Source organism: Pagrus major, chromosome 2, assembly GCF_040436345.1.
Source record: "Pagrus major chromosome 2, Pma_NU_1.0".
NCBI classification, from domain to species: domain Eukaryota; kingdom Metazoa; phylum Chordata; class Actinopteri; order Spariformes; family Sparidae; genus Pagrus; species Pagrus major.
The window spans coordinates 3558809-3572532 of record NC_133216.1 but is presented as its reverse complement, the minus strand read 5'-3'; the positions used below and the strand labels follow the sequence as shown (position 1 = coordinate 3572532).

The window sequence follows — 13724 nt, the reverse complement described above, 5'->3', positions numbered from 1 at the left end:
CAAAGACTTCACACCTTTACTGATGATGAACCAGATTAGAGTCGTTGTGTATGTGGAGACTCGTCGACAGGTGCAGAGCTGGTCGATGAGCCGACAGAGGTGTAAAACATTTCTAGAGCGACGCAGCGTCACGTCTTTGATATGTTCAACATGTGGACGACATGAAATAGGTTTTAAACACGTCATCGCGCAGAGTGTGATCTGAATTCAGCTCCTTTTACTCTCTGTGATCAAACTTCATAACGTCTCACTGCTGAACTTCTGATCATCTTGTGTTTTAAACAGTAAAACACAAGCTACATTTCTGTCCACCATGTTTTTCTGTGCAGAAACTCTCGCTGCTGCGACACATTTGGCAAATAATTTAGTTTTTTCGGCGTTGAAGTCGGGGGAGACACCGCTGTTCTCTCGCTGAGTTAAAATCCAATCTTAACATACGTTGTATAAATCTTGTGTCAAACTACGAATGAGGTTTAAATCTGAAACATCAGATCCAGTGGATTCCTGATGGGTTGATTTTAAAAGCCTATTAAAGGATCCGTTCACCCAAATTACAAATATGTTTTCTCATTTATCTCTTGTGGTATCGACGTGCTCACGTTTTGGTTTTAGGTCCCAAAGCTTTGATATATTCTTCACTAAGTCTCTCGCTGGTAGAAGCAATAGTTCAGATGTCAGCTGTTGTCAGTGAGTAACACAGGAATAAGTCAAGTTGTAGTTTTGAGCTCAACAAATAAAAATCCACTCACTGCTGTTGTGTTCGGGCAGCAGCGAGAAGTTTCAGAGGCAGAACCTCAAAACCTCAGAATATTAAAATAGAACGATCTGCATGATCACACAGGCAGATAGAGCCGGAGGGACGACCTGTACCTGTGATACTCACAGAAATTCATTCATTTATACAGTAAATACTATCTTTGTGGGTAATCATGCTACTGCACATGTTTAGTCAATGAGGTGTTCATTTTATACTTTGAAGTCAGGTGAAGTTTTATGGTCCACAGGACATTTGTGGAGCTTCAGAGTAGATGGTGACTTGTTTTAAATTATTCAGACCCTCAACATGCAGACAAGCTTGTGCACATGTTAGCTTCGCAGCTACAGTGAAGACTCATCTTAAAAAGGATAAATAACGTCTTTTCAAATCAATTTGGGCCTCTGGAGACTTAGACTACGCTGGACGAGCTTCAAGAATCCATTTTTTTTTGCGATTGCTTTTGTTTTAGGTTTTAAAACAAGTCTCCAGCTACTTCGGTTGTTTAGCAGAACGCTGCGACGCTGTTTTACTGTGAAGCTCCAGAAATATTTTGTGGACTAGGAGACTTCACTTGACTTTCCATCAACACGGGGGTGAGGAGATAACGACTGAATTTTCTCTTTTGGGTGGATTGTTCCTTTAATCTTTATGGTATCATCCAGCTGTGGACAGACACTTTAACACAGAGCGCTATGTGTGTGTGTCTGTGCAGAAAATAACTTCACCGACCTGTTATCATTCAACGTGCAGACGTGCGGCAGCTCGAGGTCGTGTTAATGACAAACGTATTAACATGATCAAACTCAAATGTTCACCAAGTTAGACAAATAAAAGTCTATCTGTCAAACCCAAGCTGTGAAAAACAAGACTGAACATTAACCAGAATAAAATCACATGAAAAGGGTCCAGTCAGGGTCAAAGGTCAGATCACATCTGAACAGACTGGACTGAGGCTGAATCATTTTACATAACGTCTTAAACATTGTGTCTAACTTTTGTTTGGAGCTTCAACAGTTTTTACTGAAAACATGAAACGAGCAGATGGAGATGAAGCTCTCTACGTCTCTTGATTGACTTCTCTTTCAGGTGGAGTAAACTTCTCAAAAAAACCAGTACCAGTTATTTACGAGAATACTTTCACTTCTTGTGAAACCACTTCCTCCAGCAGGGCTGAAGCTGCACTCAAGTTGTGACTGCAATCAACCAATGAAACTAAAATCAATCACACCTTTATTTCCTTCCTAACTCAGCGAGACATTCCCAGTGAGCACGACACCTTTTATTAACCAGCCCCGAGAGAACGATCGATTCTCATGATGGTTACCGAGAAGGGACGCAGGTAAAGCAGGCAGAAGTTAGATACGCTTGACTTGAGATGCTAACAGCCAACATCCCCTTTATACTGACGACTTTACTGCTTTACCGCCTTAAAGTTGGATTTTATCTTCTTTTTTAAAAGATTCTTTAAATGTAAAAGGTGTTAAATGTCCTTTAAAAGACAAATAACAATTTTAGATTCGTCACAAACTCAAATCACACAAAGTTAAAGTGTGTTCGGTGTCAGTGAGATCAGACTGAGTGTTGAGGCTTCGACGCTCTGACCTTGTAGACTTCTCCGTACGTTCCTCCTCCGACTCTCAGCAAGATCTCAAAGTCATCCTGAGGGTTCCTGGTGGAGATATCCAGAGCCGCCCTGTGCTGGAAATCCATGTTGTTACTAATGTCCCTCCTCAGTCATGTCACACACACACACTCTCTCTCTCTCACACACACACACACTCGCACACATCTACATCTACGAGCTACAGAACTGGTAAACTCTCAGCAGAAGTGAGCTGCTGAGAAAACACACTCGGTCGCTCTTCGTCTCTCTGACTCTTGTCGTTCAGCTGCTGCCTCTCTCTCTCTCTCTCTCTCTCTCTCTCTCTCTCTCTACACACACACACACACACACACACACACACCTTCCTGTTTCTGTTTCTCAGCCTGCCATCGATCCTCCCTCCCTCTCTCTCTCACACCTTCCTCTCATGCATTTTTTTTTTCTCAGCTCATTTGTTTAATCCAATGCTGCTTCCTGTTGGGTGTGTGCGCATGTGAGACACACAGAGGGGTTTTCTTTAATGTCAATGTGTTAAAGACTTGTGTGTTTTTGTATGCATGTGTGTGTGTGTGTGTGTGTGTGTTGAGCACATGCTTTGGGAACACATGGGTCGACATGTGCGGCTCGTAGCTGATTAATGACAGTTGTGCTGTTTGGGGTTTTCAGCGTAAGTTTCAGTCTCAGCTTCACACCCACTGAAATGAGCCTTTTTCTCTCTCTGTGTGTGTGTGTGTGTGTGTGTGTGTGTGTATGTGTGTGAGTGTGTGTGTGTGTGTGTGTGTGTGTGTGTGTGTGTGTCTGTTGCAGCTCTGCAACAAGACTCACTCGTGCTTGGAGCTCCCTGTCAGCTTCCTGTTCAGTAGCATTTATGTGCTGATAAATAAGGGGCACCTTTACTTCCTGTCAGCAGGTTCGTATCTGTGTACCTGCTCTGAAAACTCTTTCCTTTTCATTTAATCTCTATTTTATCTCAATTATTTTTTTACTTACAGGTCAAAAAATGTTCATTTCATGTCGTTATTTTGATCTCATGTGTCCGGCCAGATGTTAGGAGACTCCGTTAATAGAAATAAACGCTGTTTGTTGCAGACGTCTGCAGTATGAACAGCTGAGCACGCAGACGAACGGGATATTTAGAAAGAGAATATAAAATCTGGCTAACAGCTGTTACAGATCATGAGTCTGCAGCCCGGCCAGCAGCTCTGAGAGGACGAGTGGTCCAAACCTCATCACAAGTCAGAAGTGATTATAATTAGTGAGTGAAGAGCTCCAGACGTGGAGGGGCGGATGTGATATCATCGGATTATAATAGTGTTAAATGTGGAGACAACATCTTCAGTCAGTCTCTCCTGGGTGACAGAAATAAATGGTTGTGTGATGTCAGCATGAGCGGCCAATCACAGCTCAGCAGCAGGTGAGTGTGGGTCACTGACGGTATGAGACAGTGGACAGAGCCGCCGTGACGTCACCCACGTGTTTCTGAAGAGTCAGGGTGAAGCTCGAAGTGGGTGGTACTGGCCGTCGCCATCTTGGCCTCACCTGACTCCATCTAACTCCCGGCTAATTGAAGGTAGGCTAAGAGGTGGAGCGAGGGTGGAGCTGAGCTGAGCTGAGCTGAGTCTAACTCGTTAAACAAGCCCACCAAGCTTGAAGCTAACAAGCTATCTGTGTTGACAAGTAAAGAAAAGCTGTTTGATCGTCCAACAAGCAGTTGTGAGGAAGCACACCGGCAGCTTTAGGCGCAGCACTGCTAACATAAAGCTAACATGCTGATGCTAAGCAGGTATAATGCAGATGAAGAGCTGCAACAAAGTCAGAGGGGGGTGAGTGAAGCAGATTCAATGTCGATCCATCCAACAGTCATCGAGACTACAGGAAGAGTCAGGCTGAGGATTCATCCTCTGAGGATCACGAGTGTTTGTACTAAATCTGATGTAAATCAGTCGTAGAGTCGACTTCCTGTATTTGTTTTCTCTGGTTGGTTGTTTTTCTCTTGCAGCAGGTTGCTCTGCAGGATGTTTGCAGATTCATCTCATCTCATTAACAGACACAAAAACAGACTCACTTCACTGGTCGTGTGATGGAGCAGCTGATCTGAGAAGAGTCTCTGTGACATGAGCATTAGATACTAAAGCAGCTGAATGTGAGTTATTATTTAAAGGGTTAATTAAGAGAACATCTGCCGTGGCATCTTATCACGACATCGTCTTCATCGTTTGACATTTATCCTCCTCTTCCCTCGGCTGTGTCTGAAGGCAGCCAGCCCACAGTGTCTGCTCTGCCACAAAACACCCACACATGACAGACGATCGCAGCGACCAGCCGACCACAAATAACTGCCTCATTCCCACCTCAGCCAGAGAGCTCGGCTGATGAGCGCGTTGATGACTATTTGGCACAAACCGCCTTTTATGACTGGACGGCTGAAGTATGAAACACTCTGAACGTCGTCTGCTTGTCTCACTGACCTCAGGTGATCTGTCTGCAGGTGTGACTGTGACAGATGGCGACCGAGCACGTTGGTGTCGGACCACGCTCTGAGCTAAAATACTTAAATACTAAAATACTTTTAATCATCACAGAAGAAGCAGTAAAGTGTCAGTATTTTCTTGTCTTTAACATCAGTTCAGTCCAGTGAAGCTCTGAACGTGTTGAGGAGCCGTTTTCATGCCACTGATGTGAGCGTGGAGTCCACAGGAAGTCCGCTGACTCAGACAGACGAAGTTTCAAACATGCATGTGACTGAACATCTTTCATAGAAAATGAATGCGGCGCCATTTTGGGGCCAGTGTTGTTTTAATATACGTATGTACACCGGCTCCTGCCCAATGCATGCTGGGAGAGCCCCCATGTTACATAAGATTATGTTACGTCATCTCATATTGTGTTAAAGTGTAACTACCGTTTGTTTTCATGAGTGATTAGTTGATATTTTTTGGGGTCTGGTTTCCCAAAGCCCCAGATGACCTTCAGGTTACTTATGTTGTCCAATCAGCTGTCAAAAACCCATTTATATATATTTAGGATGGACCGTGATGAGGTAATGTATTTATATGTGATTTTATATGTGACATATGTGATCGGACCCGAGCACAGGCGTTAATAATAACTATATAAAAACAGCAGACTTTCCGCTGATGGTCTCGTTGTTGCAGGTCATTTATAATCTTCAGAGGAATCATGAGACGTAATTTTCTAGTAATAAATGTACTTAAATATCAAAAGTACGAGTCAAAGTATATTAAACACATACTTATATGAATTGAACTGTGCAGTTCAGGTGGATTGTGGGTCTGGCTGGATATCGGATGTGAAGCTCTTTTTTAAAATCCGATTGTGGATAAAATAAAATATTTGCGTGGATGTAACTCCAAATCGTTCAGTCTGCAGCTGATGCTCTGTTGACCTGTATTATGATCCGTCACGTCACGTCACGTCGTGCTACCTCACATTACATTATGTTATATTACGTTTATTATATGAATTTAGGTTTTCATTGCATTATAGTTTGAGGTTGAAGAGGAACTTTTCTTCAAGTGTGTGGCTTCAGTTCAACAGCCTGTGTCAGCAGGTAGCTTTCTTCAGACGGGCTCTGGAGTGAGACCCTGGATCATCTCAGGCTGCAGCGGGTCGATCTGAAGCTGCTCCTGACTTCTGACCTCCCCGGATGGAAGTAAGTGAAAGGAGAAGTCTCCTGTCATGACATTATGTTGAACTTTCAGAGTCCTCAAAGCACAAGGTGAAGGGTGATATTTGTTTTATTTCTGTGGTTACACAGACCAGTGTGTGTGTGTGTGTGTGTGTGTGTGTGTGTGTGTGTGCGTGTGTGTGTGTGTGTGTGTGTGTGTGTGTGTGTGTGTGTGTGTGTGTGTGTGTGCGTGTGTGTGGGTGGTTGATGACTTAAAAGACATGTGGTGACTCCAGTTCACCTAACAGCATGTCAGCATATACAAAGGTTATACATCTGCCAGAATTTAATACTAAACAATAACACATTAATGCAAACTTATAACTATTATAAAACATCCAAATGTCTTAGTAATGATATCTCTAAAGCAAGATATGGACATTTCTTACAATATAAATGATCTAACTTAGTCACTGGACCAATTGAGTTGACTTACAGTTAGATTTTACTCAACTATTCAGAAATACTTCAACATTATCGCATCATATTTTCTCTTTAATGTGCCGTAATCACTTTCATGGACTCTGATTCATGGATACTGACAGATTTATCTTGACTGTCTACACCTAGAAGTAGATGGAAGCTTGCTAACTATGCTAATGTTGCTCCTGTATTGGGAGACCGAGGCTAATGAAGCGGAGAGTTCACTGCCCTCCAGTGGTGAAATTTGTGAACACTTTTAAAATACAGTGAGCAAAAATGACACAATAATAAAGTTTAGAGTTAAATCTTAACTATTATTTTGTTTTTTAATGGCCACAAACAGGAATTAAGCAACAGAAGTGGCCATAAATTGTCGTGCTGATGTTAAATTACACTTTCATGGACTCACTGAACTAACTATGCTAATGTTAGCGCTGTGATGGAGACCGGTGCTAGTGGAGCGTTCACTGCCCTCCAGTGGTGACTGTGACGAACTGCAACTCATAAAATGCATTAGCACTTTTTAAAATACAGTGACCAGAATAACACAATAAGAAGTTTAGAGTTATCACGTGACTATCGGTGTGTTTTGAAGCAGTCAGGATTAAAATTCAGACAGGAAGTACGCAACAGAAATGGCTGTGTTACCTTCGCGTCACATGTTGAATAATAATAATAATAATAATAATAATAATAATAATAATAATAATAATAATAATAATAATCCTATCTGTAAATCCACTTTAATAATTTCAGTTGTTTGAAAAAAAAAAAAATTTGGTTGTTCAGTTGTTTGTTTTAATGTGATAGTAGTGACCGGAAGTGTATGTTTAGATGCCAGTATTGACGTCAACTTCATTAATTTAACACGGTGCAGTTCCACACTGTGGCCACACGGTGGCAGCAAAGCTCCCTCTAACGTGTGAGCGGGTGCGTGTCGCCCTCTAGCGGCCACAGTGTGGAACTGTTTAAACAGTCAAACCAACGTCACTGTGGACATGATAGCATACTAATACTTCCGGCAAACACTTTCAAAATAAACCGAAAAGGAAGTAATAAAAGCAATGGTCATGACTGCGTTGATTATCGCGATGTGTTATTCGGGAGCTACGTGACTGAGGAGGATAGCTGACCGTCTGCGTTAACGCTAATTTACGTTTTTTGCCTTATAACAACATAATTAACGGAGCTACCTGTCAGTGGTCCGTCGGTTTTCTGTGTCCGTCGCCTTCCGGTCCGCCCGTGCGTCGTTCTTTCCGTTCCGACCCTTTTCTCCCTCCGCCCCGGTGCCTTCTCTCCTCGGCGGCCCACGTGTGGATTTAATTCGGTTTTTCACCTCAAAGGTTTCTCCGAAAGTTTGGACCAAATGTCGTCGTCTTTCGAGCAGATGAGGGCGAACGTGGGGAAGCTCCTGCGCGGAATCGACAGGTTCGGATGAGGCTTTTAACGAACTGACGAGCTAACGTTAGCTTAGCCTGTTTGCTAGTGTTGTAAGCTAAGCTAACATTTGCTGAGTTAAGTTAGCTTATTCACAGAGGCTTTCTGCGAGATTCACTGTGAAATCAAGGCTTTTAAAAGTCCATCTGATGCCAGTGTGAACAATTTATTAATTATTTAGCAAATAAACATCAACTTGAGCTCATAATGCAGCAGCAGCAGCTAACATTAGCTTGGTCTGCTCGACTGAACTGCAGTATTTCCTCTTGTTAGATTTCACAAGGAGATTTTTTTTTTTGCTGGGTTGCCAAAACAAAGTTAACATATATTAAATACCAGCGTGGTCTGATGATTAATGAAGGTTATCGAGTAATTCACAGTCAGATGTTGTTGTGACAGCTGCTGAATGAAACTGATATTAGCTCGAGCAGGCTAATGTTGCTTATTAACGTTCAGACATACAGTAAAATACTTTCTGCTCAGGATCCTTTTATAACAACTGTTTTCCTTCTATGATACAGTTTTCAGTAAGAATCCAACTTAATGATGAAGTGTAGTTCAGTGTCAGTTTCCTGTTCACAGCTGCTTTAACACAGATGTTGACAGATGTTACCAGGGACATGAAGACAGCAGCTCACCTGGATCACCTGAGATCTAGAAACTCTGTAGCCGTCCACATTTGATTCATGCGTTCTGATTTCCTCTCTCGCAGGTACAACCCAGAAAACCTGGCGACGTTGGAGCGCTACGTGGAGACGCAGGCCCGAGAGAACGCCTACGACCTGGAGGCCAACCTGGCTGTCCTGAAGCTGTGAGTGACCCCGTCTCTGGGGGACTAACGTTCGGAGGCTCGGTTAAAAACTCTGTGTGGATGATTAAGGAGAAGAACACAGTACATCAGACTGAACCTCTGTTTCTCTGCAGGTACCAGTTCAACCCAGCCTACTTCCAGACTCAGGTGACGTCACAGATTCTGCTGAAGGCTCTGACCAACCTGCCACACACCGACTTCACTCTGTGCAAGTGCATGATCGACCAGACTCACGTATCCTTTTGGTGCCGCTGCAGCGAACATGTCCTCTTCGTCTCGGGGTCGTCAGTGGGTCAGTACAGTGGATCAGTACAGTGGATCAGTACAGTGGGTCAGTACAGTGGATCAGTACAGTGGATCAGTACAGTGGGTCAGTACAGTGGGTCAGTACAGTGGATCAGTACAGTGGGTCAGCACAGTGGGTCAGCGCAGTGGGTCAGTACAGTGGATCAGTACAGTGGATCAGTACAGTGGGTCAGTAACACGTCTGTTCTGCATGTTAAAAACCTTAGTAGCACATGTGATTTACAAAGTATAGAAATGCAACATTGTGACCAGTGTCACTGTGCAGGTGTGTGTGTGTGTGTGTGTGTGTGTGTGTGTGTGTGTGTGTGTGTGTGTGTGTTTAGCTCAGGGTGGGTGGGTGGTGGTCGTGGGGTTTGTCTTTGGATCGGACCATTTCCTTGATTACAGTGTCGCAGCAAGAGGAGCGCCCCATCAGACAGATCCTCTACCTGGGGAACCTGCTGGAGACCTGCCACTTCCAGAGCTTCTGGGTAAGACACACACACACACACACACACACACACACACACACACGATAGGACTTTAAGTTGATTGGCAGAAACGATATGAGGAAGTTGCTTCATATTGAATGTTCAGTTCTGCAGAAGTCAAACACCAGGATTCCCATGGGTCCATGAAATCCTTGAAAGTTTGTGAATTTGAAAAATCAAGGCCTTGAAAGTTTCTGAAATTAGACCTGGTCATTGAGTGCTTGAATTTGTGTATTTTCTATAAGAAGTTGTAGTGCCGCCTCTCTGTGTTACTGTCTAATGTTTCTAAGTGTGGTTTGAACCCTGACCTTTGTCTCAGTCTTTACATTGTTTGAGGAAATTTGTCTTGAAAAGTCTTTGAATTTGAGTTTAATAAGGCGGCAGAAACCTGATATAACTGGAGGAGAAGTAAAGATCCGTCTCTTGTTTCAGACGTCTCGTTGTGAAATCATTTGTTTCAGCACCTTTTGTTTACGGTCTTCTTCTCTTTCTAAACTTACTCATCATTTGATCCGTTCTTCTTCCCGACAGACGAGTCTGGAGGAGAACAGAGAGCTCATTGACGGCATCTCTGGTTTCGAGGACTCTGTTCGCAAGTGTGAGTATCATCCTGTGACCCGGCACACTGAGGTTCTGACAGTTAACACAAACCGGACCGTGTGTTTACAGGAAACATCAGACTGAATGACACGATGAGTCTGTGTTTAAACATTATGAACACTGTCCTTTGTGTTTGTCCTCCTCCTCTTCAGTCATCTGTCATGTAGTGGGAATCACCTACCAGAACATCGAGCACCGGTTACTGGCTGAGATGCTGGGAGACCCACTGGGTAAGAACTCCGACCCGTCTGATAAACCTGCCGGGTACCTCTGTGATACTTTTAGACAATAAAATATCTCCAGGACATTCTGGAAAACTGAACAGTGAGAGAAACTCTGATGTAGACAAACAGTAGAAAAGATGAATGTGTGTAATGTAACTTTATTAATAAAGCGAACAGAAGAACAAACCCGACTGAAGCTTCCAGCTTTAAGCCGTCGTCTCTGTGTGTTTGTGCAGACACGCAGGTGAAGGTCTGGATGAATAAGTACGGCTGGACAGAGAACGACGAAGGACAGATCTTCATCTTCAACCAGGAGGAGAGCGTCAAGCCCAAGAACATCGTGGAGAAGATCGACTTTGAGAGTGAGTGCTGCTGCTCAGATCAGTGAGACACGAGTGGAGACAAATGAGTCCGATCTGGTGACAAACACTAAAACACTGAGCTGTGACGAGCCGAGTGCTTCATACTGAACTTTATCAACAGTTTAATGTTTAAACTCGGCCGTCGTCCTGATGTAAATGCTGCGAGCGTCAAACTTTACCTATCTGATGTTCCCGTCAGTCGATAACGACCTCGTTTACATCTGGACACAGCAGCTCTGTCGCTGCCTCGACTCCTCCACAGAGCGACGACATCACTGGTGGAAAAGTTTGAGTTGATGACGTCAGAAATGTTGTGAAACAGTTTCTGTGTGTGAAGCAAACGAGCTGAGACTGATGTGACAGAGATGACATCATCAAGTGTAAAACAAAACAAGCCGGAAATTAAAATAATCCTTTAAACAACTCGTTGAAATTCATCTCGAAGGTTTATTCGATGTTCAGTTTCAACCTGATCCAGTACAGAACTACAATAGCAATCAGTAGAGTGCATACCTCCGCCGAGGCCCAACAGTCCCCTTTAATTCAATCAAACCTGATCTGAGATCAAATAAAACATTTTAATCCATAAAACCAGGTTTTTATTTGGATCCACATCAAACTGTCCTGGATCACAGACACCAGCCTTCTCTTCATCGTGGTCGACACGTTATTCACTGAGAAATAAACAAAAGTGTTTAAAATGTTAAAGAAAGAGAAGAAGAGCTCCTGCGTCCGTCCCTTTTATCTGGATCAACACCAAAGTTAGCGGGTTCAGTTCTGTTCTGTTCTGTTCTGAGACTCGTCCTCCGTCTAAGTTTGGTGGAAATCTGTTCGGTAGTTTTTGTGAAATCCTGACAAACAAACAAACAAATGGAGACGGCTGAATCATCTCTGGAGGTCGTGAGCAAATCACGAGGATCAGAACAAAACTTATAAAGATTAACGAGGATTATGAAACGCAGCTCGGAGACAAACTCAGAAATACAAAACAAAACCAGAGAAATCCCTCGAAATGACGACGTGGAGGAATCAACAGTGTCAGAAGTTCTTTTCAGGAAGAAAGTTGGAGAATAAAAAGTGTCCCCTGTGAAGTGAATTATATTAATAAGCCTTCGTAACACCTTTAAATCCACGTCTCCACTGTGCAGCTGAAGTGGATTAAAGAGCTCAAACGCTCCCCCGGTTCTGATCCGGTCGTCTGTCTCTGAGCCGCGTGTCATGTTTCACATCCACTGTTTGTTTCCTCGTTGATAAGAGACGTGAAGTTAAATCTTTCTGTTTCTCTCTTCTGCAGGTGTCTCCAGCATCATGGCAACGTCTCAGTGATGCACACACACACACACACACACACACACACACACACACACACACACACACACACACACACACACACACACTCCCACACACACTTCAGTCTGACCAGATTCTAGCAGCTCATTTTCATAATCACTTTTTCTCAATAAAAGTAATTTATCACTGACAGCCTCTGTGTTTTCTCTCGTTCTCTCTTCAGTGGAAATGTTTCGCTCGTTCTTCCCAGAAATCGTTTGTCTTCCTTGTTTTCTTCCCGGTGCCGTCAGGGTGTCGGCTATTAACTGTTATTCAACAAAACATCATATTGACATGAATCAGCGCTGAGTCATCGTGTCCGGTTGCTAAATGTTTGCTCTGTGTTTTCCTGTGTTTCATTAATGTTTGATAGATGACGGGCGGCGTGAGTTCACAGGTTGCACACGCAGGATTATAATGAAATGTTGCTCCTGAAGATGCTCAGCGAAGCTCTCGAACACACGACCGGCTGAACCGTCTCGTTAACATGGTGGATGTTTTTTAGGCGTTACGTCTGCAGATGTTGGCAGAATTCATTCAGAGAAATGTGACCGACTCAGATGTTTTTTGTGGTTTTATGTTGATGGTTAATTCTGCACAATCACATACAATTAACAGTGAATTATACCTCCCAGCCCTTAAAGCCTTAAAGGAACAGTTCACCCAAAAATAATTAGTTTCAAGTCAACAAACATTTCTGGATTTCTGGAGTTTCACAAAAAAAACAGTGTTGCAGCGTTCTAAACAACTGAAGTAGATGGAAACTTGTTTTAAAACCTAAAACAAGAACAAAATAAATACATGAAATGTCTCCATACAGCTCGTCTGGTGTGATCCAAGTCTCCAGAAGCCCTGAGATCCCAAATTAATTAGAGAAGATGTTATTTACACCTTTTTAAGCTGAATTCTGACCTGGGTGCCGGTCTAGTCTTTTTTTTTTTTTACTGATTTTTTATCTCAGTATTTTTGGCACATTAAAAACATATTACTACTAATAATAATAATAGCCTCCATTTTAGTACTGAATGATGTCATGATACTATAAATACATATATCTCTGCCTATTTCCCAGGTGCTCATTACACTGTCAGGTGTCATCACAGAGCACTTTGTCACAGCACACAGTACAGAACAGCTGTGGTCGATGGTCAACCTCTGATCAGCCAACACTGGATCAATCAGCCCGATCAGCCTTTAACAGAGAGCTGCCTCTCTCATGGATCATGAAACTTCAGCTGACTGAGTGTAATTATCTGGTGAACTGTTCCTTTAGAGCCTGAAGGTTGAGGAGGACTTCACATTTCTTTGCTGTGGTGCAGCTGAAGGAGGAGGAGACGACATCACTGATACCTGTGAGTTTCACGTCCTCACCTCACCTGTTACCACCTCTCAGGAGTCTGATGGAGGCTGATGATTGACCTGAAGGTGTGTGATGTCACCTGGATGCTCTCTGGTCCTGATCACAGACAGGTAGTGTGACTTCAGGTGTGTGTGTGTGATCAGAGCCTGTCTGAAGGCCGCTTCTCCTCTCACCTGGATGATCTGAGGTCTGTTTGACACTCACTCCTCCTCCAGCCTCAGGGAGAGTGTGTGTGTGTGTGTGTGTGTGTGTGTGTGTGTGTGTGTGTGTGTGTGTGTGTGCAGGGAAAAGGCAGCAGGAGGCGGAGCAGCTCCACCCACCCACACGCACGCACACACACACACACACACACTC

General features: G+C 43.4%; 2 protein-coding genes across 3 annotated transcripts in view; one reads left to right on the top strand and one right to left on the bottom strand.

The window, feature by feature from the left end:
- Positions 1-2639, bottom strand: part of LOC141015045 (mitogen-activated protein kinase kinase kinase kinase 5-like) — a 27657-nt gene extending 25018 nt beyond the window's left edge. The window contains exon 1 of the mRNA XM_073488945.1: positions 2360-2639. Coding sequence (XP_073345046.1) covers positions 2360-2467 — 108 coding nt within the window. The 5' untranslated portion in view covers positions 2468-2639. The remainder of the gene's footprint in view (positions 1-2359) is intronic.
- A 5084-nt stretch (positions 2640-7723) lies between these two features.
- eif3k (eukaryotic translation initiation factor 3, subunit K) lies at positions 7724-12163 on the top strand. 2 transcript variants are annotated; one of them, XM_073493336.1, is made up of 8 exons: positions 7724-7899; positions 8621-8719; positions 8833-8953; positions 9421-9495; positions 10027-10093; positions 10248-10325; positions 10556-10681; positions 11976-12163. In XM_073493336.1, exons 1-8 carry the CDS (start codon positions 7838-7840, stop codon positions 12005-12007), a joined length of 660 nt encoding a protein of 219 aa, XP_073349437.1. In that variant the 5' UTR covers positions 7724-7837; the 3' UTR covers positions 12008-12163. The 2 variants fall into 2 exon arrangements, with proteins under 2 accessions (XP_073349437.1, XP_073349433.1); XM_073493332.1 differs by having other exon boundaries at positions 7726-7899; positions 9418-9495.
- The last annotated feature ends 1561 nt before the right edge of the window (positions 12164-13724 follow it).

Excerpts from the sequence above, each read along its gene's own strand:
- eif3k (XM_073493332.1), top strand. The coding sequence starts at position 7,838 with ATGTCGTCGTCTTTCGAGCAGATGAGGGCGAACGTGGGGAAGCTCCTG. Across the intron at positions 10,094-10,247 it reads CGAGGACTCTGTTCGCAAGT|TCATCTGTCATGTAGTGGGA; the intron begins GTGAGTATCATC and ends CCTCCTCTTCAG. Across the intron at positions 10,326-10,555 it reads GATGCTGGGAGACCCACTGG|ACACGCAGGTGAAGGTCTGG; the intron begins GTAAGAACTCCG and ends GTGTTTGTGCAG.